The 27,896-nt window shown below is 35.7% G+C and overlaps 1 protein-coding gene across 2 annotated transcripts; it reads left to right on the top strand.

Annotated features, from left to right (window-relative positions):
* Positions 1-62: 62 nt before the first annotated feature.
* LOC140157201 (uncharacterized) lies at positions 63-27,882 on the top strand. Of its 2 annotated transcripts, none has more exons than XM_072180317.1 (2): positions 63-500; positions 24,013-27,882. In XM_072180317.1, the coding sequence occupies exon 2, from the start codon at positions 24,055-24,057 to the stop codon at positions 25,828-25,830; it is 1,776 nt and encodes a 591-aa protein (XP_072036418.1). In that variant the 5' UTR covers positions 63-500; positions 24,013-24,054; the 3' UTR covers positions 25,831-27,882. The 2 variants fall into 2 exon arrangements, with proteins under 2 accessions (XP_072036418.1, XP_072036419.1); XM_072180318.1 differs by lacking the exon at positions 63-500 and adding an exon at positions 17,382-17,500.
* Positions 27,883-27,896: the final 14 nt, after the last annotated feature.

Consider the following 27,896-nt stretch of genomic DNA (forward strand, 5'->3'; position numbering starts at 1 on the left):
CCAGCCGTCCGTGCAAATTATTGATCTTCGTTGTATAGATGTTTGACTTAGGTCCAACGGACTTTGTGAGACTATGAGAGCAGACCCACTTGATGAATGGTCTGGTCTGTCAGTTAGTACAAAACAATGTACTGCTACTACATGTATATATGTGCAGATATTTTGCCACTATGCAAATCTACATGCCGTTTTAACCCCCGGTTTTAACCACCACATGTTCGACTGAAATTAAAGCAAGAATTTGATTATTTACAGTTTACTGACTATAAAGTTCAACCGAAACGATATTTATTTCTATTGTTATTAATGACGTGCTGATTCATCGCAGTTGGTTACCAGTCACGCTCATGCATGGTTCGCCTATGGTGGAATTCATCACCAGCTAGCTATCGTCAGTAGACAGCAAATGACACAATAAAACTCCGTGTGATCGCTACACAATGGATGAATATTACTGTCATCATCAAGGACGATAAAATAGTCGCCATTTTAATTTGAAGGTAAGCTATGATTGTTTTTAAGATAAGATATAGGCATATTTCAGTCATTGATTTTAACTGAGCAACAGGCATGGCTCATAGGCACTGATGACGTGCGACGCTATGTATGCTAAGCCTAAACAATATGGCGGATAATGCATGGAATGTATACACAGAGATGATGAATGTCTTGTGATTCTGGTAATTATGGTACTTTCACTTTTTGTTCCAAAGAGATAAAAATCTAACATAGACTATTTTCTATGTGAATCCGTTGCGTCTGTACTGCTACCAGCGTTATTGCAACACCACGTGAAGCTTACAAAATATGCGATACGAAGATGAAGATGAAGAAGTATTTGGATCTATTTAAATATGTTGGGTATTTTACGGATTTGTTGCATTTCTTTGAGTTGACATGATATAACCCCTTGTATAAATGTACCATTTATAAGCCTGCTTAAAAGAATAATCGAACGTGCCATGATAAATATTCCCTTACATATATATGCCCATAGTAATACTAAAAGTCATTGTAACACGCAGTATATCCCTTGTCCAACCTGTTGCACGATTTTAGTACCGCGAGGCAGAGTATCATGCGGTTAATATGTTCACAATAACACCAAACTAAGCATACAGCGGATTACTAATTTGCCATTATAATGCTGTATATTATAAGACTAAGTATTGAAGTTCTCCATTTTGTTTTTCAATTTTGGTTTTATTTGACCTGGTAATGATCTCCATGTCTAAACTATGAAACACTGTGTGTAGAGATTAAACACTTTTTTGTTCTCGATTTGTGTAAAATCTAAATACCAATGTCAAACTTCAAAACATCAAGTGTTTAATATCTAAACACAAGGCATCAAATGCAGTGGCGTAGATTTCTTTTTGACATTGGGGGGGATGGAGTTTGAAAAAATTCTCGAAGTATAGTCAATCCAGCACCTTTTAGCGACATAATAAGTTTATGTTACAAATGCGCGCGAAGCGCGGGAAAATTTTGCTATTTTGAAGCTAAACTGATTAAATATGGTGTAAAAGTAGAATAAATGCGAAAATTTGTATTTTGGGGGCTAAAATGAGCAAATATGAGGTTAATTTGATCAGAAACCCATTATCAGGCGTCAACATTGGGGGGATGATTGTATGGACCATCCCACCCCTTGCAAAATATTGGGAGGTTTATCCCCCCCATCCCCCCCGGATCTACGCCTATGATCAAATGCCTTAACATGTTTAGCATTTAAACATGTTTACAAAATAATCAAGGACAATGCGGTGTCTAGAATAGTGTTTAATTGTTTTTTGAAGTGTATGAAGGTTCACATTCGTTAACAAAATGAGATGCTATTCACTTCACCCGCGCTATTTTTAGTATATTAATTATTCTTTTATGATCAACTACTACGTCCACGAATTCAGAATACTGGATACAAGTGGTAACAGTTTGTCAATCCAATGTCCATGTACTTGTATTATAATAATAAATTATATTGTATTATATCAATTGAAGAATTAATAATAAAAATTCAAGTTAAGGTATAAGCACGTTCACGTTATCATCATGATCATGGACGTGCTAAATAATAATTATTTAGTACGTCCATGGTTGTATATGACTAGGCTATAATATTCATGATCATCATCAGCTCAGCTGTTCTTTTTTACAATACTAGATTTATCTCATATTGGCGTAATTGTCTGTTTCTTGCGTTCTATCAGTCATAGCATAAATATTGATATAAAAATTGATCACAGTTCTTTAATATTGATATTTGCAGGAGCATTCTGTTGACAAACTGCTATATAAGTTTTCTTTCCCACCATATTCATGGACATGTCGCTGATGATAACAAAATTGCGGAGAAAATAATATTGCAGTACAATAATTTATCGTTAATCGGGTTCAGATGCTCAATGTACATCGCTTTTTTGACATTTTACTTAATTGCTTGTAATTAACATGATTAATACACGTACAACCTATATAGGCATCCATCCGCCATACATGTATCTGTCCAAACTGTTACCGTGGTTACTGATTATCATGGATACAATGTGTCATATTACAAACAGAACAAAAATTCGCGGCTAAAAAACCCAACATTTTAGTTATTTTGATGTGTTGCAAATTGAAGCCGCAATCTTGTCAATTCTGAACAGTGAAGAAAACTGAGTAAGATTTAATCTTTCCCTGTAAAAGTCCTTTTCAGAGGGCTGGGCTTTTGGAACTCTAGCGATTGCAATCTTCAGAGCAACTAAATAAACATGATGATGTGCCTTATATGATGCGCCTGTCAATCATTTTGACATACCGCCTTTTATGCACTAGGGGAACTGTCAATAGGACATGTCAAAGTGTCACATAAAGTGTCAAGAGGGCCCACCTTGGTCTCGCCGCGACTTTTTTAAAATTTTCCACTGACATATATTCATCAACAGGGGGCGCTATCACTAAGGGATTTCTCCGTCGCACAAATTGGCGCCAAATGCGTATATCGGCTAAAAATTGTGTGTCCTTTCATCAGTTAGCTGTCAATAAATTTGATGCAAGTCCCAAAATATTTTTTATTCAAAAAAAAAAAAGGGTTACTTGATCGTACTAATTTAGTTAAAATCAACAAAAACAGTAGTAGATACGTGTAAATATTTTCCCAATGGTTCATGTGAAGCCCTGTGGTAGCGGTTATAACAAAAAAAACGAAAATTGAAAGTTTGAAATTATTGTTTGAAGGATCATGCCCGTAGTAGTTCATTCAAAAATTTAAAAAAATGGACTCGATGTTTTTCTCTAATATTACTTCAGATAGTTTTTCAAATGTAATGTAAATCGATAGTCAGGTTTTCTTACCTGCTCTTCTAATTTTTTTTAAGCTATGAAAATCACAAAAAATGATTTTCTCGCTATTTTCTGCACGAAAACGCGAAACATTTCAGTTGAAAACTGTCCGAAATCGACGATATTGCACCGGCCGCGCCGAACCTTCGCTGGGACTAGTACACTGATTTACATGCACCAAAATGATAAGCCGTACTATATCTTCTTTTTTTATCATATTTATTATTTAATGCCGTATTATAATATTTTTTTTTTAATTGAATTAATTTTACTTTATAAAGTTTGTCTCGTGGTCATTGAAGATTGTAAATATTGAAGTTTATAATGTTTAATTCGGGGTCACCCTTCGAATGAAGGTCAACGTTCAAAAGTTCAACACATCAGCTTGGCGTGCGGAATTTTTACATGAAACGGTATTGTATGCTTCCTATAATGTTGTAAAGTATCTTTTTTGACGAGGTTAACATTGAGAAACAGAGGAAATGTTTGATGTCATGCATACATATGACGGCGGATGACGTGCGGGATGTATGTCCAGACTGACAGTGACTGAATAGCACAACAACGCAACGCATGCATGACAATGTGCATATGATAGTAACATGTGTGCACAGTGCATGCATGCATGGCAGTACATGAGTAGTATTGATTATGCATGCATACATGCAATGGCTGTAAGTGTAAGCTTTTACTCATGTCCAGCATTGTTTGGCATTCATTCTCAATTTCTCACGATCATGGACATGATGCCATTTGATGGGTCCATGCCTGGCATCATGCCAGGTCAGGACCATGTTGTAGTTGTACTCACTCAGTCTCAGACTCAGTACTGACTACTCAGTCTAGTACTGTAGGTAACCCAGGCAAACCTTAGTTAACACATTTGCTAGTCAGTCAAATTCGCCGACAATGTCAATGCAAATTTACATAGAAATTTAAAACAACTGCATGGCAAGAAGGAAACCTACATAAATATGTTTTCTATACTTCACTTGACCCAAATATATGATTTTTATGGTGATAAGTCACTCGCACATGGAATTTTAGAGGGATTTGGATAGCAGTTCCATTAAAAAAAGCTGCTATCATAATGAGACTAAGATCTAGAAACACCCCCGAAATGCCGATTTGGGGAATTTTGCTAGCTGAAACTTTTTGATGAAAGTCAATCTTTGACAAGATGTAACTTTGCTACGGAAAGTGCTATGAAAAAATGGTTTTCAGTTTTGGCTTTGTTTACTCATGGGCTTTGATTTGATATTTAAAATGATGCAGTTTGATGGCAAATTTGAATTCACCTAGCATACCTATCTACTGTATTGCCTTGGGCTTGGCCATTACATTGTAGGCCTATACTATAGCCAAAATAATAAATTCTCGATCATGAGAGGATGTACCTTCTGCGTCAGCGTAGGGGGGGGGGGGCAAAATTGACAAATTTTGTGCAAAATTGCCGCAAAAGTGGAAATTTATGATAATTTGGGTTTTTTCCTTCAATAGTGGGAGGGGGCGCAAGAAAAATATGGGGGGCAAATGCCCCGTAGCGCCGCCACTGTAATTATTTTAGGCATTGCTTGAAGGCGGTCCGCGTGCATCGAAAGCTTGTGAAAATTACTCATGGCCTGCCGATATGCAGGGCCTATTACACAATATCATCAAAGTCACTAGACAACAATAATAGGGAAAACTTGTTCACGAAAAGGCTTCATGGACGGGCCGTAATTCACAAATTTTACACGCTATTAAATAGTGACAAAATGGTCCACCAAATCGCTTCAAGTAGATTTACATTTCTGAAAATTTCCAACTTCCAACTAGACACACCCTGCCGAGTGCATAAACGAGTGGCCATTTTCGCTTCTGCTTTCAACATTTGCCAATTTATGTTTAAAACAATTCATAGGCCTACAACAATAGGGAAAACTTGTTCACGAACGGCTTCATGCCCTGTCATTTCTTGAATTTTCGGCCTTTTCAATCTGAAATTTTACACACTAATAGTGACAAAATGGTCCACCAAATCGTTTCAATTAGGTCTTCATTTTGCAAAAGTTTCTGACTCTGAGGGGGAACATCCCCCACCCCCCGCAAGCGTGACACGATGCCCGCTTCGTGCACATTTTTTACATTTACCATTTTTTTAAATCATAACTCGCAAATGCAAAATCGGAATCAACTTAAATTTTGGGAATAATATTTTTTCATGGATATATCCTGAAGAATGTCATAAAATTAAGATGATGTTAGGATCGCGAAATACTCCTTTAAGTGTTTCAAGTGTGTACTCTCAACTCAAGCTTAAAATACAAAAAATTGTGCATTTTACAATTTGGGTGTAACACTGTTGACTGTACAACATTCTTAAACCATTTTATAAAAAGGAGATCAAAGAAAATCCACCCTTTAATAGGGGGATCCATGAATTTTGATGTCTGAGGTTCCAACCTTTCACTGGTTTCACTTCAAAATATAGCAGGGTCAGAAATTCAGTGAGAATCCATTCTCGCAAAGATTCTCGTCAACAAAATTGCAAGAATCTTAAATGGATTCTGGTAATGCAATTAATCATGAACAAAGTTATATGGCAAGAATCCATGGATTCTTCCAAAATTCCACTGAGAGAATTCAAAAGGATTCTCCCACTTGGTTGCTAATTTCTGACCCTGAAATAGTGGAAGTGCCCATGGAAAAAAAATATTGACCTACCGACCCTCCACATTTTTTACTCTTAGGGCAAACAAATGTTTTTGGCCTTACAAAGTATTATAATGTGACTTCATGAATATTTTAATAAATAGTTTAATATTGTGTATGTTTCTTCCAGATGTATAAATCAGAGACTGACCATACAATTGAGTGAAATGTAAGTAGGCTACATACAGTATAACAGTAACAAGCAAAAGACATTCTGTAGTTGACAAGTATGTCACTTGAACCCTGAAATGGTAAGGAGTGTTCAGAAATACCTTGGTGGGGGTAGAAAATATGTAGGGGGTCATACACTTTTAGTGGCTAAAGGGTGGGTTATGAAGTTTTGGGTGTATGAAAAGGGGGCAATTTTTTTTTTTTTTTTAGGGGTGGGGGAGGTGGTGTAAAAACTAAATACGGTACCAAAATTAATCCTGAAGCAAAAAAACCAACAACAAAAAAAACCCAAAACAGCCTAAAACAGGGATTGCCATTTGAGGAGAGCGAGAGCAATTGCTCTCTACTGCTCTCTCCTTAAGGGTATTATACCCCTGCCTAATTTTGTGCCTATTTTTTGCATTTTTTCTCAAAAATTATAGCGCATTGGTGACAAGTAAGATATGTATATTATAGGGGCAAGGACTACAACTACTGGACTGAAAATTTTATTTCAGCACAGACAACAGTTGTGGAGTTACATTCAAAAATGAGGGAAAGCCAATATTTGATCAATAAATCAATAACTACTTGCTTTGAGTTGCTGAATTTTCAGTACAGTAGTTGTAGTCCTTGCCCCTATAATATACATATCTTACTTGTCTCCAATGTGAGCACTATAATTTTTGAGAAAAATGCAAAAATGGGCACAAAATTGGGCAGGGGTGTAGTACCCCCTTAAATCTGATATAGGAGAGTGATTTTTAGCTCTCCTTAGTTGACCATTCTCTCCTTACATTCTATTATAAATGCTCTAAACAGCTTTCCTTGAACTTGAAGGCTCCAGAAGAGCTATTTCATGCTCTCCTGCAAATTCCAAAAGACAGTCCCTGCTAATATTGACATTTTTCCACCGCAAATGTCCCATTAAAAATGGAACAAGTACATGGCAGGTAAGGGTATGTAATTTGTATACTTTGATGAATATTGTAGTAATAGCCATAATATAATATTTGTGTGTGTTTTCTTCTAGATGCAATTTGTGTGTGTTTTCTTCCTGATGTATTAAAAGAGAATGGCCATACAATGGAGTGAAATGTAAGTACAGTAACAGTACTAGTAGTGCAGCTCCTCTCACTTCCATTTTAATTAATTTCATATACACTCTGATAAACATGATAAAGGTCATGTTCACATATAAATTATTTACCAGGTACCAAAGTTAATCCAGGTTGAAAAAATTCTGTTCTCATGAAGAAAATTGACCCTGGTTGATTATTTTGGCTAAACCTACTAAAAATTGCAGGCGTGTACATATTCTGCCATTGACTATAACATGCTTGCAGCCTAATTATGCTCATTTTTGGCCCCCACATATTTGTGGGGCTTATGTTATCATCCAGATGGTTGGCCGATTGTTTCTTTGTTTGTTTGGCTGCCTGGCTGTTTGGCTGCCTGGCTGTCCGGGGCGGAAGCAAATTCATTAATCCACTGTGCAGCTCCAATGCAATAACTGATCAACTTCAAACTTAGTACAGTGATTAGATATGGTGGCCTGATTTGCTGTGCATACAGAAACAATAGAAAGAGTGATAATGGTAGTGTTTACTTCCAGTAATGTGGGTCAAACAGTGAATTTCTGTTGTAACCTGTTCTTTCCGAGGTTGGAAAAAAATGACCCGGGTCGAGGAGCTTTTTTCTGTTCACACTAATTATCAACCCAGGTCTAACCCGGGACTCATGGCAAATCGGGGTTCACCGCTCAGTCTGACACACCGCTAGTCCGACAACACAAATTCCCTATACTTAGAGGTGTGTCAGTCCGAAAATGAAAAGCACGGCGCTAGTCCGAAAAAAGCATGCGCTAGTCCGAAAATGAAAACCACTGCAACAGTCCGACACATCGCTAGTTCGAATCTGAAATCACATTTTTCAGTCCCACACACCGCTAGTCCGAATCCGAAATCCCGGGTCCGAAATACACTGCGCTTGTCCGAATTTGGAAAACACTTCTTTAGTCCAACACTGCGCTTGTCCGAAACTGAAAACCATGGCGCTAGTCCGAAACTGAAAACTACAGCGCTAGTCAGAATCTGATAAACACTGCGCTAGTCCGAATATCAGACTAGCGCAGTGTTTCCCCAATTCAAATTCGGACTAGCGCGATGGTTTTCAAATTCGGACTAGCGCAATGGTTTTCAGTTTCGGACTAGCGCAGTGTATTATAGATTCGGACTAGCGGTGTGTAGGACTGGTGCAGTGCATTTCAGATTTGGACTAACACCCTGTACCCGGGCAAATTAGGCATGATAGTGTGAACACTCCCAAATAAATACTGTAGACCGTATCATTTTGTCTACCCAATTGCAAAATGAGTAAACTAATTTGATCATGCAAGCTTGTAAGTTTGGTTCATTATGCAAAATGTCAGCATATTGTATTTGATTTTTTTTTATAGGAAGAAGCTATCAGTGATCTTACAGCTCACCCATATGACACCAACAGCTTGTTCACCAGACTAGTGATCGCCTGCCATTTTTTTAATAGGAAGAAGCTATCAATGATCTTACAGCTCACCCATATGACACCAACAGCTTGTTCACCAGACGAGTGGTCACTTGCCATTTGTGTTAGGTGCTCAGCGGGTGGTGATGTAACTCCTCCTGTGATGTGATGCAAGTAGTGTGGGCCTTGATCATGTTTTCAACTTGGAAGCCAGTGCAGAGCATGTTCTTGCATCTGACCCATAACTCTCTGTATAGGTGTACTCATTAAGAATCTTGGAACTTCAGCTACTTTTAGTCAAATGAAACATTTTCATTACATGCAGAACAGTAGATTACATGTGTGATGGAACTGCTGTGTGAGCTAGACAGGTTGTGATTAGGGTTTTGCAAATTAGACAAGTATTGTAGATGAATAATTTCTTCATCAGTTGTTTTATAATATGTAGCTAACTCTATACCGGAAACATCATCCCCATTTGAAATTGACAATTTTATTGAAAATGGCCTAAATTTGGCAAAATTTGATGTTATTTTGAAAGTTTTGACACTTGTTTCTCAGTCATGTCAGTGGTGGGTGCTGTAGCTACATCCCTGGCCACGGCCACTGACTAAGAATTGGCATTGCAATGTGTGACATGTAAAGAAGCACAAACAATTTGCTGTATAAGTAGTCATGTAACCAGTGGTGTAACTAGCAGGGGGCAGGAGCCACCCCATGCGATCCACCTTTGTTTCAGATTGACATTATATTGAGAAAAAGGACCGATATGTCATTGTACAAGCAATACAATAAAAAAAGTCCACATAGCACCTGAATGAAAAGTATATCATTATCTTTGTAATCACTCAAAAAGCATTTTGTGTGAAATTTTTTACATCAGAACTAAGTGCTATATGTAAAGTCTATGGGGGTGACTATTAGAATTGGACGGCAATATTGAAAAACCTCATTTTGGGCCATTTTAGATACTAAAATGACCAAAAAGAGAATGGCACTTAGTTCGGATTAATTAAATACATTTCATTCGGGGCTACTTAAGTATACAAAAAAAATCCTATACCTTAATGGTTATGGAACAAAGGTGCCTGATATGAAACCTTGCATTTATTCCACTTTGGTACCATATGTCACTAGTTTAGATTCAATATGCCAAAAATGATTGCGCGCTTTGCGCACATTTTTACCATAAACTTGTCGCAAAAAGTATTTGAATTCACTATACTTCAAGACAATTTTTCCAATTCCACCCCCCTCCCATGTAAAAAGAAATCTGCACCACTGTTCCGGGACACATTCCAAGCAGATCCCAAGACTCCTCAGAACCCCTTCCTGTGTCACCCAGTGCGATGATGGTGTTGATGCGCTTATAAACCCAAACAGCATGAAGGATGCCTGCCCCCAATATGTTTGCCCCTGCTTGCCCCCCCAATGAAAATGTCTAGTACGCAACTGGATGTAACACAGGATTTAAAATTACCATTTACCATAGCAATAATATGTTTACACTATTTTTGAATGTATTGCCCTGCACTATACGTTACATCATTCCTCTACATGCAAAGAAGAGGGATACATAACTGGATTGACCCAGGGATGTAAGTAGGCCTGAAGAAAAAATCCTGAAATTCTGGAAAAAATCCTGAAAAAGGGCATGAATTTGGGTTAAATAACCCCAAAACAGGCTGATAATAAAGTGCTAAAACTTGGACAGAAAAAAACCCTGAATTCAGGATTAATCCTACAAACTTACATCCCTGATCATTGTAATTCTGTAGAATTTTTACATTCATGTCATGCTGATAAGACTAAAGTACTCCTCCAATATTATCTCTCAGTGGGCAGATTACAAGATCTTAAGGTGGCATGCAAGGTCACTCAAGTAGAAAATTTTAGACATTGTTTTGCATTGTATCTTGAAAAGTAATGATGCTAAATACATAAAAGTACATACAAGTTCAGAAAGGATATGATGCAAGGAATCCAACTAGCACAGCAGATTTCTACAAAAATGAGCAGTTTGTGAGAAAAATGCCCAAATTGACAAAAAGTGCATATTTGTGTTCTAAAGACAAAACTAGAATTAGGGATTCAATTATGTTTCCTCGTTGTTCATGACATTTATATGAAATGGTAAAACAATTGAAATTTTGATAAAAATTACTAATTTTTATACTGATTGTTCAGCAATTTTGAAACATTTGAGACTGGAGTGCCGGGTATTTGGGCTCAAAATTAACTTGAGTGCCGGGTGGAAATTAAGAAACATTATGTAGCTAGAGGTTTCAAGTGGTATAAAAATCTCAACTTATTTTGAGAAAAGTAGGGGGATGAGGCTGTGGATCACAAAATGCCCTTTTAATCATTGCTATTCAGCCTTACAAAAACTTCAGTGATTTGTCAGTTAAAATCAGCAAAAAACTACAGAATAAGACGGCAATGTTTAGCCGCTAGGCCCGCTACCTGCAAAATAATGAATTCAAGCTGTAAGCATGCATACAATGTACAGGTTCAAGGTATGACAAATTTTACACTCTCGCGTAATGCGTAGTCGCTTATGTTCACAGATACGTTACAGTAAAAGTGTGGATTCATCACGGATTAACAATGGGTGGCTCCTATACAAAGGTATAGGACTGAGGAGTTTCTGAAAGAGTTTTCTCGAATTTTTTAAATTTTTTCTTTGGGTTAAAAATATGGGTCAAAAAGGATCAAAATATGATTTTTTTTAAAATTTTGACTACTTTTGGACTTTTAAGGTATATTTTTAGAATGATGACAAAAATTTGAGAAATTCACCGATTTGGATATTTAGGGTAAGTTGTTATGACATACCAAAAACAAATTGGCATAAAAAAATCAATTTTGGTGCTTTTCTCAACAATTACTCATTTTTTGTAGAAATGTCCAGTGTTGGTTGCTTGCATCATTTCCTTTCCAAAAATAAATTTCTTTCTTTTAATGTTATGTACACATGTTAAACACAACTTTATGTATACTTTTAGTTTTATGCACTTATCATGCGCATATTTTTGGGGGGGCTTTGGGGGCGCCAGCCCCCCCGGGGTAAAAGCAGGGGGCGGCCAAAACGAAGGGGCGGCAAAAAGAATTAGTAAAGAAAAAAGGGTGGAAAAAATTAGAAAAGTATAAAAATTTTGAAAAAATTCTACTATGTGAAAATATGTTGCTCTTAGGGCACCAGCGCTTATAATCCTTTTTTTTGCTCTTCACTTTTTCAAACCACCGAAAAAAAAAAAAATTGGGTCAACCTTTTGGGTTGTTGAGGAAGGGCGGCAAAATTGAATTTTCTTCAGCCCCCGGGTAGGAGCGGCCACGGCACGCCACTGCTTATGGTACTTTTAAAGATACAATGCAAAACAATGTCTATTAAATTTCTCACTGAGTGAACCTGCCTGCCCACTTAAACTAACTTAAATTGGTAACAAGGAATAACTATAGAGGAGTTCAGATTTCCAGACTTTCTGTCCAGTTGTGACTGTTGGAAATCCAGATTTTTTAACAGTGTCCAAAAGCAAAAAATCTAACAGAAAAATGCTTCAAAGTCAGAAATCTTCAATTTGAGACTTCATTTGGGACATTGCCGTGATTTTTCTTACATTTAATTGGATTTCCAGGATTTTTCAAGTAACATTGGCAACTGGAATTCAAGCCGTTTTCAGAAAGCAGACTTGGAAATCCGGACATTTCTTTGATTGAAAAGTTACTCCTCTATAGGGGTGTGCACTTATTTTCTGCACAGGGGGCTACTGGTCATTGACCAGGGGTATCATCGTGGCCAAAGATTCAAGTAAAAGGGTCTTTTTTCATGATCAGGCACTGTACTTACGTATCGTGAATAGAGTATCTAAAACAAGGAAATTTAAGAAAAAGGGTATACCTTGTACAATAAATCATTGTTTAGGGTCCTTTGAGACAAATGTAGTATGTAATAAAGGTTAAAAGTTATGAACTTTTGAATTTGTGTTTTCCCAGTTATCATGAAGGGTTTTAGAGTCAAAATATGACTGATTTACTTGCTTCTAATGGGGGCAAAAATAATATCAATACTTATTTAGGGTATGAAATTGCACTTGTCATACTTGTTTAAGGAGTGCATTTTCAGACCTCATAAATACTTGTTTAGGGTGCTATTTGAAACTTCGTGGCCACGCATGATACCCCCTTGTCAATGAACAGTGCCCCCCGGATTTTCTGGGATAGCCCATTATACATTTTATCATATATATTTACATCAAAAGCCTTACGATTTACTTATATGATTATGTAATTCACCACATTTCTTTTGTATTTTGCTATTATTTGTTCAATAAAAAATAAAAAAAAAAAAAACATTCTGTGATTTGTTGATGTTGTCCTTTTAATAAACGCAATGTAACCATTAAAATATTAATAGAGGGCCTACTTGTAATACAGGACTTACATTTATTACTTGACTAGAAAATGACTTCTGGCTTTTATTAATTATTTCTTTGAGGTACACAACTTCTTGATTAGGCGAGGAAACAACACTGTTTTACGGGCGGATGGATTTTTTAAGGTTGGTCTGAACCCTGGAAATATGGAAACTTTCGAGCCTCATAACTTTTAAATTGTTGGTCTAAAGTGTATAAAAGTATACATATTTAGAATGGCAAAGACTTGGTAAGTTCATCTGTGAGGTCAAATTTGGGCCAAAATGGCACTTTTGGCCCCAAATCCCAAAAATAACGGTTTTGGCCCACTTCTTTTCGTGCATCATAACAAAAAATTCTTGGGCCAAATTTTTTTTTAATTATTTTTTAAAAACTAGATTAAAATATCTAGGACCCGTTTTTTCATTTTTTTGAATTTCGACCAACTTTGAGAAATTTGCGCCAAAAAATGTCAAAAAACGCTGATATTTCAAAAAATAATAATAATAAAGCCCGATTTTGGCCCAAATTTCAAATATTTTTGGTGAAATTGGTCAAAATTTGACCTCACAGATGAACTTATCAAGTCTTTGCCATTCTAAATATGTATACTATTATATACTTTAGACCAACAATTTAAAAGTTATGAGGCCCGAAAGTTTCCATAATTCCAGGGTTCAGACCAACCTTAAGTAGGGTCAGTCGGTCAGGATTTGTTTATTTGGTTTAAATTTGGTTTTATGGAGGCCAAAATGACAGTTAAACAGTGGTGTAGACAGGGGTGGGTGGAGAGGGGAAGCCCCCCCTGTGAGAGGGGGAGCTTCCCCAGCCAGGGGCCATGCCAGTCCCCTTGTGAGAAGTCTTGCCCCTCCCTGTGGCTGTGGGATGCTCTGAATAAAAAAAAAAAAATTCCGGAATCATCAATTTTGGCCCCTAAACGGTTGATTTTATATAATTCTAGCAACAAGTAAAAAAAAAAATTTTAATCCCCAAAACACAAGATCTGGCCAGTCGGGCCTATAAAACGGAGTTTTCCCGTTACCTTATGCTTCTTCTATTATTCATTTATTTACTTTAGGCCTATATTTTTTTGTTTTCATATAATTACACTTTTCGATGTAAACAACAAAACAAAAAAGGACAAAACAGAAAATCATACCAAAATATAAAAAACAAAGCTCGTATTCACACGATATTTAAAAAAAAAAAAAAAACATTCATCATAATCCAGGTCTGTCGTATGTTGAAAGAGAAAAAAAAATCAATTAAATTAAAATATTGTTGTTAAAAGGAACAAGGTGTCAATGGTCCAAATTTTGAAATGAAACTTGAAACACAGAAAAAAGAATTAGGCCTATATTATTACAGGTAGGCCTATCATGTTCCGATACTAAATATTTTGTCAAATTTGGAAAAGTGAAAGCTGTGCCAGTCAAATTATTTTCGTCCCAGAATTGATCAAATCACAATCTTGAAAAATCACAATTTTGGAAAGGATACTTTTGATTTAGGCCTATGTAGGCCCTATGTATGCGTTTTAGTCCGGGGTCATAGTTTGATTTTCTGAACTTGACATGGAAAAAGAAAGTCATAAAAAGTGAACCATTTTGACAAAGTTACCTTATTAAAAAGTCACTCCAGGTCGAGATTATTGTTCATTAAAGTCCTTAGGGAAACTACATCGCTTGCCTTTTTACCTAAGCAATCGCATTTTCTTTCCTAGGCCTACTCTTTATATAATAGGCCTATCCCCAATCTGGGAATAAAAGCTAATAAAATCCCTGGCAATGCACCCCTGGCAATTCACCGCACGGGCCATGATTTTTTCATGAGTGATGCTCATAAATTCGATATTTTATTCATATTGTGTGTTACCTACTGTAAATCTATAATTTATCTAGTATAAATTAAATATACATGATAAGTAGCTACAATTTTATGGAATTAATACGATAGAAATACCAAAAATTAACTTTCAGTGCAGTTATAAATTAACACTGAGTTTGTGCATCAACTAGACGGTGTTTTAATGTTACGAGTTGTGAGTTCAGTCAGAGTGCCGGTAGGCACATTTTACAATCAGTAAATCCAGATTTCTAAGAGGAGAGCAGATAAAATACAAACATCTTGAGGTAGCCCTTAATGTAACTTAAACATGACATGAGTCACTCCAAAAAATAACGAGTCCGTTTTCTGTAAATGGCCATCGTCCACCCACGTAATTTACCACAGGTCAACATTTAGGTAAGCTTTCCGGGCTATAAAAATTTCCCTAAACTCGTTAAATTATGTCTCAAATATTTCAGCTAATGATCACACACGAATTAAACCACAACAAAAGGAGTAAAAATCATGTCTGTTATTTATTTTATTTGCATTTTATTAGAACTACATGTAACATTTTCGTATGCACTAATATCATAAAATATTTTATAGTGTTTGAAATTACAATTTGCGTGGATGCGATTTTTAATAATAGAAACGTTGAGGTGTGGAATGCTGCCCTCTATTTTTTAATAAAAGTCCTATACGCCAGTGGTTAAGCGACCAAGGTGAGGGGGATGTCAAAATGATTTACATGCGCATCATCATGTTTATTTAGTTGCTCTGAAGATGGCACTCGCTAGAGTTCCGAAAGCTCAGCCCTCTGAAAAGGATTTCGCTGGGGAAAGATTAAATCTTACTCATGTTTACCGACCTAGAGTACCAAGTTACTTCAAATAGTGAAGAAAATTGATGGATACCAATCATTTTGATACAGATAATCATCGTCGTGGTCTTCATGGAAGGTTGGCGGTTTTGAAAACTTGCCTCCGACCCACTCAAATGAATCTCCAACCCCCACAATCCAAGTACATTTGCATTTGTATTTCTTTGTTTCAATTTTCGCCCGCCCCTGACAATTTACACCCCAATGAAAGTTAATTTAACTTGTTGGATGTTCATCAGCTATTCTTCATGTGAACAACTAGAGTAGACTACCTGTAAATGATCAAATTTAAGTCCATGAAAACATAACCAGTTTAATTAAATTTAATGTACAGCAATGAAAGTGACTATAGTATTTACTATTATATTATACTATTACTATTATATCACTCGTATATATTGCTACAGCCTAATGATTTTGCACAAATATCACATGTCAACCGGTGTGCCAAAATATTAGCAATTGGTACCCATGATGGGTGCAGTTGTTATTATAACAGATTGCCAAATTTCCTGAAGTAACATTAGATTCATGGTGTAATTAATAGTAATGACCATGACCAGAACACGAACATAAGGGGCGCACCATTAGATTTCCAGGGGGGGGCATGGGAGTTTTTTGAAAAAAAAAACTTCGCCCACTAGTGAGACAAAAAAAAAATTTGCCCACAAGTGAGACGAAAAAAAAAATTTTGCCTGACTGATAAGTAAAAAAAAAAAATTTCCCCCACCCAACTTTGTATAAAAATGTACATTAGAATTGAAAAAAAAATACTTCGCTTTGGTGCTCTCGGAGGCGAAAAAAAAAATTCCAAATTCTGCCTGACCCAAACTCCCATGCCCCCCCTGAGAATCTAATGGTGCGTCCCTAAAGGATAGGCAAACACGTAATTGTGTTTTTGTGCCATACAAATCGCATATTTTTAAACTTAAAAGTTCCAAATGCGTTTTTTCCGTCTTTTTTTCACACGGGGAAAAGTGAAAAACAGTAGCAGCTATAAGATAAAATGCATAAAGCAAAAGATTAAAATCTCTGTAAGAAAAAGGGACATTAGTTAAATAAAAAAGACCCGATGTTATTCTTAAAGGCAAGGGTAAAGTCACTTTTTCTGAAGAAAAAACAAACAAAAATAAAATCTGAAGCATTTAAAATCGTGTAAAGTGTAAAAACTAGTACTAAAATTGGGTTTTTTTTTCGCTATTAGGGCCTAGTAAAACTATCTTCATAATTTAGTTTGTAATCATTGTACATTATATGAATTTATGATTAGACAGGACAATGCGACCGCAAGAGGTGCTTCTTTTTCAGGTTTTACTATAAATATTATCACACATTTTCAAAGGAGGTGTTGCACCGTTCGTGACGTTGTGGTCGATTTTAGTTGTTATCGTTGATGTTCTTTGTTCTAGAGATTTTAGATATAGACTCAAAGTAGTGGTTTAGATTTGACTCACTCGATATCCGTCAAAACGTGGTTTCTGTGTAAGAATGTAAATTAGTTCTATGGCTATGCACCGTTGTACGGTTATGTACAAAAATATACATGTATATTTGTCTATGTTTGCTGCCAAGGCTGAAACTTTTTGCAAATCTGCAACATGATCATTCTGACAGTAGTTTTCTAAAAAGAGCATTAAAAGCGAAACTGATACTATTGTTATTAATGTGAACTTGACTGATTATTGATTACAAAATACAAAAGGTAAGTGAGTCAGAACAAAGCAACTGACCTATACTTTATAATTGTTGACCTGAGCGCAAGAAGACCGTAAGTCCACTTAGCCCCTCAACATATATACATTAAAGTTTAATACGTATAGTTTCTTAAGGTTTTTATAATGTTTAATACATGTTCTAGGGTGCAAACATCATGAAAGGTTGTGAAAGATTTGTTTTGGCCCCTGAACATGTATAAAACATTACCAAACTATACGAAACTATATCCGCAACTTTTATAGTGTATACATGTTGAGGGGCCAGGTGGACTTGCAGTCTTCTTGTGCTCAGGTTTTCAATTGAGCAAGAACAATAATTAAACTCTATGTCTTGCAGGTATATTTATATAGCAGTCAGGTTTAAAGTACCGTAATTGTTTTAACAGGTCTAAAGTACATGTAGGCCTACATACATTAATTTTCTATACATTAATTTTCTATACGCCATATAGGCTGATATTGAGGTTGTTTCGGGACTCGGGTTGTCCTTATAATATTATTACATTATATTCACATGCAAATAAGTTTGTCCATACTCAAATAGGCTGTATGTACTTTTCAGATTATATTTCAAAATTCATCATGCATATAGTTATAATGAGCAAACACCTACATGCTTTTCATGTTGGTATTTCATGTGGGATGAAACCAGTTTTCATGATTAATGATTAAAAATAGCTTAGGTTTTTGAATAGTACTAGGCCTATATGTAATAATCATTATCAATTCCATGCTACACATATCGTTAAGGGAACTGGAATGAGCGTTGTGAGCGTTTCGACAGCATGTTTTGTGGGAGATGAGAGCACATCAGACCTATCGAATTGCATTCTGAATACGAAGAATGTCTTTCTGATATCAAATAATTTTATGAAATTCACGATATAGGCTAATACAAATTTTATGACAAATTATTAAAATTTGATATTTTTCACATTTTGGAGATATGACAATCCTCGAAGTAAATTTTATAAATTTAATGATATAGGTTTAGTCTTAAAGTGTATGTAGCTGGGAGGAAAAGCCGACGATCAATTGAAAATTTTGACCTTTCATATTGAAGATATGGATTTTTTCCCCAAAAGACCTAATTTTTTTGGTGTTTTGGGGAAAAAATCCATATCTTCAATACGAAAGGTCAACATTTTCAATTGATCGTCGGCTTTTCATCCCACCTACATACACTTTTAGTAGAAATCTTCAGATTTATAAAGTTTACTTCCAGTACTGTTAAATATCACAAATATCAATTTTTAAAGATTTGCCATAAAATGTGTATTACATTGCGAATTTCAAAAATTCAAAATTATTTGATATCAGAAGGCCATTCTTCGTGTTCAGAATGCAATTCGATATGTCTTATGTGCTCTAATGTTCCACAATAAATACTGTCCAAACGTTCATACCCCTTCCCTTAAATCAACGTAGTAAAATTGAGAAGTGCACATGGTCATAAACAAACTCCAAACCTACAACATATTAATTATTCGAGTGGATATTCATACGTATAGTGGTAGATAAAATGAATTGAAGTTTTAGCTTCAACACTACACTATTTTTCGTCACCTGGAACGTTTTCACTAGTTCGACTAGCGTCTTCAGCAGATGGTGATGCTGTGATGATAATATCGTGTCTATAATCGGGATATATGCAATGGTGATATATCATCACAGCATCACCATTTGCTGAAGACGCTAGTCGGACTAGTGAAAACGTTCCAGGTGAGCGAAAGATAGTGTAGTGTTGAAGTTATATTAAAACTTTAATACATATTAATTATTATCAGATTATCTTAGGAAACTGAAACCCACCTTTACGTAGCATTTTTTGTGGGGCATTCAGAGCACATCAGACACACCAAAATGGATTCTTTTTTTTTTTTTTTTTTTTTTTTTTTGAAATTCCGGATATAATACACATTTTATGACATTTCTATTTTGACATTTAATAGTAAAATCTATAACTAAAATGATGTACTTAAAGTGTATGTAGCTGGGAGAAAAAGCCGACAATCATATGAACATGTTGACCTTTTGTATTGAAGATAATTATAGGCATATATGAAATTTCCCAAAAGACCTGACAAAATTTGGGTCTTTTGGAAAACTTCATGTATATCTTATACGAAAGGTCACAAGTTTAATATGATGGTCGGCCTTTCATCCCAGCTACTACATGTAGTACATGATCTAGCATTAGAATAGATTTATAAAGTCTACCTAGTTTACTTCGAGGACTGTTAAATGTCAAAAATGTCAATTTTTAATAATTTGCAACAAAATTTGTATTATCTCGCGAAATTTAAAACAAAATCAAAATTATTTGATATCAGAAGGATTCCTCGTATTCAGAATGCAATTTGATGTGTGGGTCCCAAAATAGGCCTACTGTGTAAAAAGATGGGTGACCAAGTCCTTAATAAATGAGTTGTTCATTGTAAACAGCTTAGTGATCATGTTTACATGTATCAATAAGTATGATATGTGGTTTTACTTCTTAATTTCTTGCTAAGAATTGTAATTGCACGACAGTAAACCTGACTCATCACTTCAGCGCCAAAAAGTATATAATATGTATGAGGCCTATACATTGTACATCGACCAACCTGTACATGTGGGTGTGGCGACTACATTCCAGTTAAAGTGCACTACATTTACATCAATAATGATACTTACGATATTGGTTCGCCCTGCATTTTACAAAATACTTTGCATATTTTCAATTACTTAAATCTAGTTTCAGATATACAATGTATGTTCATGTAGGCCCCTACAATGTACTATAATTGCTCTTGATGCTAATAGATTTTAGTTATTTTTTCATATTGAGGCTATTTTTGGAAAGTCTTAATAAATTTGAAGTGTGCAGATTTCGGAATTCTCCAGTTAATATGTAACTTTTTTAAAACAAATCGAGTTTAATTATATTATACTTTCTTATACTAAGCATATACCGTAAAAATCGTTCATAAGCATGTGCCTGTAAACGAGTTAATCGAACAAGAACGACTTTTTTTCATTTTTTTCTTTTAATTTACAATAAGATCATCGCGTTGGATTTCCGGTTCTTTGAGTATTTTGAAGGTGCAGTCAAAAATCATTTCATCGTGGTATCTCGAATTGAGAAAGCATTGATATTAATCAAAATTTTTTCAAAATATCATGTGGACCTACATGCAATTATATATAAATAAGACAAAATGGGTTCAAATAAGAAATTGTCAATATGAAAAGAGATGTTTACAATACATTTCAAAACAAGCACGTTCTTTGTAATTGCTACAATGATATCTTATATTATATCTGAATGTGCTAAAAAAAAATTCTGCACTTAATGTAAATTTGAATAAGAATATCGTCAAAAAATATGATAATGCCTACGTCATAACTTTTCATGCATTTGATAGCCATTTGTATGCCCTTGTTGTTATGTCACTTCATGCATGACTTACCGGTAACTTTACATGGGAACACAAGTTTGTCATTTTGGGAAACCCCGTAGTCTGAATGGTAACTGTTTTAATAATATTTTCTGACAAACACCATATCAAACTACGAGTACGAGTTATAACAATCACAATGAACATGAGAAATCTATTTTAGTACCGTTGAAGATTTTCTTGAAGTATGCATAATACTATTAATTACACTTAAATGTATATGGTCGAATCCAACGAAAAGTGTTCACGGCATGTTCAGGGCCATAACTTAAAAGTATTACACAATTGGCTTTCGTTTTTGTATTGTGTTTATTCGCCTTGATCATACGCTTCGCGCCATATATAATAAGACACCCTTCTGTGAAAAACTTAGACACAGAGACCCAAAAACATGCTATTTTGACCCATTTTTTCAAAATATTTCTTAAGGTATTTTTGAAAACATCTAAATCAGTTATGAAAAGAAGTCATTGGATTGAATCTAAATTGATTTCCTGAAAGGTGTATTCAAAGATTGCCTGTTCAATTTTTCACATATTTGTACATAATTATGAATTTTTATGATAATTTTTGAGTGGTATTTTTTACATTACCTACGAATACAATTTTTCATAGCACTAGATATATCTTTAAAAAATGAAAATCACTAATAAATGCGCGATTGATAAAAGCTTTGATATTTCCAATACTGAAATGCATTGCATTCAGACATCTTTATTATTGTGTTTAGCTGCCAGAAATTCTAAATGGCACAAAGGTAGGTTTGATAAGAAATATGCATTACCTCCTAATACATGTTAAAAGCTCTGTCATTTCCACAAACTGAGAGAATAGTAAATTATGTTTAAGCAATAGGTGCAGGGTAATACACTCTTTAATACTACCAAGTTTTAATAGCCTGTATTTAACAATTTCTGAGATATTAACAAAATAAGTAAGTATTCGTAGGTAGATTTCGAATGTTGCCTACAAATACAATTTGACATCATGACCCTATTGTGAAACACCGCCAATCACGCCAATGCCCATGTCGGTACATAAAGAAGGCCCGTGCGTTCGCTATCAAATTATATGTGAATGAAAGTTGCGAATTCACATACATGCCTGCCATGCAAAACTGAATACGGCTTAATTGTTGAAAATATGTACTGAAATGGACGACGGTCTGCTCATTTGAAAGAAAAATCAGATTCGAGGAAGATTAGAAGGGGATATATACGTGGATTTGTCAGCTGTCATGTGTGCTTCATTTTAAACGTTTAAAACGTTTACCGACCTTCTGGTTTCTGAGTAATTTGTGTTCAAATTGATTTATTCGAAGGTAACTTTGACGTTTTCGCTAAGGTTACCTACGAATACCATGGACAAAAACGACTGTTCTCATTGTCTCATGATCTAGACAACGCAGTGATGGGTCCTGGTATAAAGCTAATTGTAGTTGCCCTCAAACGAAAGGCCAAAAGACGTAACTGACTCCAAAATGGACTTCACAAGTCTGTAATAACGGTTTTAAGCGATTTGTGTGCAATTAAGCAAATTAAAGTCACTTTAGTTCCTTTGTTTCTTACTTCAATCCTCATTCAACCGCTGTGAACCGACATTATCAATACATGATAGGGTCTCTAGTATCAATAAACCCACATAAAGAAAATAATACATTCAAAGTGCTTTATAAAATGAAGATTTGATTGCGATATCCACCAAAAGTCTAATTCGTACCTACAAAATACTGAAATGTTACTTACGAATACAGCATAATACATCACATGTGTAATGAAGTGTCCCTACCAATGGAAATTAATTGTCAAAAACTTGAAGCGATACCCCTGGACAATATTATTACCCATATACGAATTCATTCAACAATCATTTCTTATGTAAATTTGCTGTTTAACTACTTGTATATCAAAAAGAAGTGTTCAAAAACTTGCTAAAAGCATCAAAAAAATTTTGATCTAAGGTAATAACATTTATTCATTTGGACGTACCATCTGAAACAGATCTAAAAACTACCATTGTATTCATTCATTAACATAATAGCAAAATCTGAACCTCTTAACTAAATATAGATATTGTTAAATCGACCATGTTACCTACGAATATCCGGGTTTCTTCACCTATCATTTTATAAAGCGTTAAGTGTATGCGTATAGTTCCTAATATTCCTGAATACAGATATCCCATTCTTTCTTATACAATATGTAAATTGATTCATACTCATTTGATAAATAAAATACAGAAACTGACCTAAACTTCATTTTTGAAAATAAACTAACATAAATTGAATAAGATCATATTGATCGCGTTATAAAAATGAAAACAAATATTTTCTGGCTGAGCTAGCATTTTCCTGACACCCTGTGGTCTACTTTACATGAAAAAAGCATTAATGGGAATATTCTATTTGTTTTAGGTTGATTCGTATTGCGATAGTGAAAGCATCCTGGTGGTATTCGTAGGTAACATTGGGTTATGATGTCACATTTACTATCACACGTCCTGGATTTATTTTTCAAGATTAGTAATGGCACTTTTGGTTCCTATAAGGCCAACATGCTTTCAATCAATGGGCAAAAGGAAAAAATTGTGGAGACATTTTTATTTTGGACTTTTATTTTTGGCCCGTGGACACTTTTGGTTGGATTCGACCATATATCTGCCTTTTTATTGTACGGTGACGTCATGATCTCAAAACACGCATACTGTTGTCCCCATTCCAAGAGTTCACAGCAATCGACCGTAAACACACCAAGAGGTCTGGACTCTGGATATTACAATAGGACTATCCCATTCAATGATAATAATTATATTGTTGTTAAATTCGGATGGTGGTTGATTGAAGAATTTTAAAGGGAGATACAAGTAAAGTATTGACAGGACATAGCTGAAAATGCAGCAAGTAAATATAAACAATAAAGCAAGCAAGTAAGCATTCAACAGCAAACACTTGTTGTCCATCCTATTGTAAAGCAACTAGGGATAATAATTCGACTATCATTGCAGCATAAAACCAGAGAAAATGCTAAAACTAAAACATTGTTATTTTTATTTCGTTTCAGATTCAGTACTGCAAAACATCTTATACCACAGAACAACCAAACATGGATAAATCGGTACTATCAACTCTCTTGTATTTCACCATTTTGATGTGGACGATCATTACAGTCATCAATGCCCAGGGTGCAACTTTGGTGTCACTCGTAATGGCCGGAGAAGACGATAATAATGCTATTCAAAATTATGTAACAGAAGAAGATGATACCGTCACATTAATATGTCATGTTGTGGGACTAACAGACGATCAGATTGTATCGATCACAAGAGCCACAGACTTGGGTGCTGACGATTCACTTTTGTGGAATAACAATGCAACGATTACCGAAAGCACCAAACACATCGAATTCGACGGGTCTGTCGAAATCGGCACGGGCATGTTTCTCTACACAATGATTGTACATAATGTAACCAAATATGATTCTGGCAGTTATGCCTGTACAATTTTTAGCCAATCAGGGAACAGATTTACACCTGTTACAAGTGCTCAATCGACATTAAGAATTTTACATTTTCCCGATGATACGTATCCAATTTGTGACATAATTAGCGCCAATAAAAGTTTAACACGATATGTAGATGAGCGAGTGACATTCAGGTGCGAATCGGAACTTGGTGACCCGGAAGTGTTTCTAGATTGGAGTTTATCAGCCAGGGGACCTTCATTACCGAGAGCTGATGAAGGTAAAGAAGATCGTATAACATACTCAGAAATTCTGGTAACTTTAAAACCAGGACATACTGGTAAACTCTTCGAATGTAAAATGACGAGTGGTTTAGATATTTTCCGCAATCCCATGTGTACAATAGGTCCTTATACAGTAGTAGCAAGACCAACCACTCCAAGCCCTCCAACAACAAAACCGCGTCCGCCTAGCGATCCTGGGACGGCAACGCGGGCAAATGTTGGCGACATATCATCAAAAAACACCAGCCCTGCTCCTTCTAAAACAACTGCTTCTAGTCCACCTGTCGCAAGCACAGGTCTCAGTAAAGCTGCCATTGCAGGTATCAGTGTTATTATTGTTCTGTCACTGGGCATACTATTGATTGCAACAGTTGCTTGGTTTATTAAAACAAATAAGGATTGGTCTCCAGATACAAAGACTCCTCTCTCTGAAAAGAGTCCTAATACTAGCCATATGAGTGGCACAACAGACAATGAGGGTCCTCAACTGTTGGGTTTCAAGAAACGATTGAGCAAAAAAGCATCTTTGAATCCTGGAACTACAAAGATGAATGGAAAGTATGGAATTGAAAATGGCGGTATGCTGCCAGTAAACAATTATGATACTATCAATGAAGCTGAAGAAGCCAAACCTTCAACGCCATTGACTTCCCATCGACCAACTACTATCAATCCGCTTTATAACCTTAATCAAGATCCGAATCCTCCATCCCCGTCACCAACGTCACCACGATCAGATCAACCATTCCTGCAGTCTCCGCAATCGGACAGTGCTTTTGTTACGCCACCTGCCTCTCCAGATATACCACAGACTGCAGAAGAATCTCCTGGAGCGGAGGAGGTGCAACCAACGCCGTCGCCACCGCTACAACCAACACCTTCGCCACCGCCTACTGTAGATGAAGGTGCTCAAGGAGAACATGCGCGAAACCCTTCATTTATATCTGTAGACGACGAAGACATTATGATCGAAGGAGAGTTTGTGTCCGATTCGGAGCAACTAGCTACACCGGATCCAGTGGAGGTTTTTGATCCATCAATGCCACGAAATCTCCCACAGGATGTCATGGATATTTTACAGGATCTAGACCTGGACTTATTCGCAAATGAAGATACAGAAGATACAGAGTTATAGGGAAAGGTGGTCCCTTTTGACTTTGTCTGTGATTTTGAAAACATTGAAATTAACCGACTTGTTTTGTTCAAAACACCGAGTTGTGTGTAGTGTTCAGCGTGCGAGTGCGTGCGCCAATTGGAGGGATGTGGACCGTGCGCGGGATGTGTGTGGATGAGGCTGGGGCATGTGGATGAGGGTGTGTGTACGTGAGGGGAATGTGCATGCATGCATATCTTGGCATCTGTGTTTGTGAAGTTGCGTGGTGCAAAATGCATGAAAAAAGTGAGTGAGGATATTAGCCTTGGTACATGTACGTTTTAAATGTTCAAAGCATCGGCATTTTTATGAGTGTGCCCGATTTACCTATAAAATGTTTGCTTACTAATAAAAAAATAATAATATAACATGTTCTTTTAGCGTCCACATGCAAGTAGCTGGACTACTCTGCGTAATAATCGAACCTTCGTGGGAAAATAGAATATCAAAGGACAATATTTTATTAATATAATTATATTTACTGAGTCGGGGTATACCCACTGATCAAAAATTGAGTATTCATCATGTTCATTTGTTAATGGCAACTAAAATGAAAAGTAGGACTATGATTCCTTATTTACAAGACTGTTTATTGACATTTGTAATCGTAAGTCATATCCGAAATTACACCTAAATTGAATCAGCCAAATTCGTTGTGTTTTTCAGGTCATCAGAGCAATTTTGACATAATGTTGAATACAGACACTTTAAAGCGCCCCCTCCCTCCCCACTATATAACTCCATGTTAAACGCCAAAGTAGCCATTGGGGTTTCTTTCACTTTACTTTGTTATTTCAGCTCAGAATGGACAGAACCCCAATTTAGAATTATAATAAGTTTAGCTCCATAGAGCTCCATGTTCACAGTCAAGTTGTAACAAGTTTGCTGTCCCTTACATTTTACCCTATTATTAAATTCGGCTTAAAAATATAAATTTTTATATGATTTTTGTAATTTTTGTGTGCAATAATAACAAAATAACAAAAATTGTATATATTTGGGCTTGAAGAGGTCCGGCAGAAACTGATCCAAATATACTTACACTGTAAAAATATTTTACTCAACACTGAGTAAAAAGGTCACAGCTCAACAGTTGAGTAAAAAATTACTCAACATTGAGCTCATTATAGGTCACAACTCAACTGTTGAGTAAAATATTACTCAACATTGAGTAATTTTTTACTCATTTGTTGAGTTGTGACCTATAATGAGCTCAATGTTGAGTATTTTTTACTCAACTGTTGAGCTGTGACCTGTTTACTCAGGTGTTGAGTAAAATATTTTTGCAGTGTACCATCAAGTGAGTATCCACTTATTTCATGATAACATACTGCCCATGCCTGAGACACACAAATCGTCTCAGGTTGTAACAAAATGTACGTTTATCGTCACCCATGAAATAAATACCGTATTGATGAGACAACGAGCTGCATGTTTATGGCACGTATGATCATACAGCCTGATACAGGTACCCAGCAAAGAAGAAGAAGAGAAAACTTTTTTTTCTCGGGTGCGGTTTCGAACCCCCGCTTTCTGAATTGAGGTTTTTTGATGTTTAGTAAGGTTAGGGTTAAGATGTCGGGTTATATAAAGGTCATGAAAACGTTGTAAAATGTTTTAGAAATGTTAATATTATAAAATACTTTTTGCAAACATTCTTTGCCAAATATTTCGTCAACACGTAAATAACATTACATGTATGTTAGAATATTTTTGATAAACTTCAGGTAGTACAGTCAATTTTTAATTCTGTGGTCTACTCTGAAGTACAAAGTAACGACGCGGACGCACACATTGTGCCGACTTTAGAGAGACGCATAACTGCGCACTGTATACGCGCTGTATACGCGCGCGTTCTCACTTTGTACTTCAGAGTGGATAAACTGTAGGAATTCTGGCTACACAACATTTCGCCATCAATAACTGTTGACTACTCACATTTTGACTGAATGTTTAAATATCAAAAGAGGCTGCTAAAATGTGTAATATTTGTTGTACATGCAATTAATAAAAGAAAACAAACATCGAAAATTATTACATTACTATTT

The sequence above is a fragment of the Amphiura filiformis genome, chromosome 7, assembly GCF_039555335.1.
Source record: "Amphiura filiformis chromosome 7, Afil_fr2py, whole genome shotgun sequence".
In the NCBI taxonomy this organism is placed as follows: Eukaryota; Metazoa; Echinodermata; class Ophiuroidea; order Amphilepidida; family Amphiuridae; genus Amphiura; species Amphiura filiformis.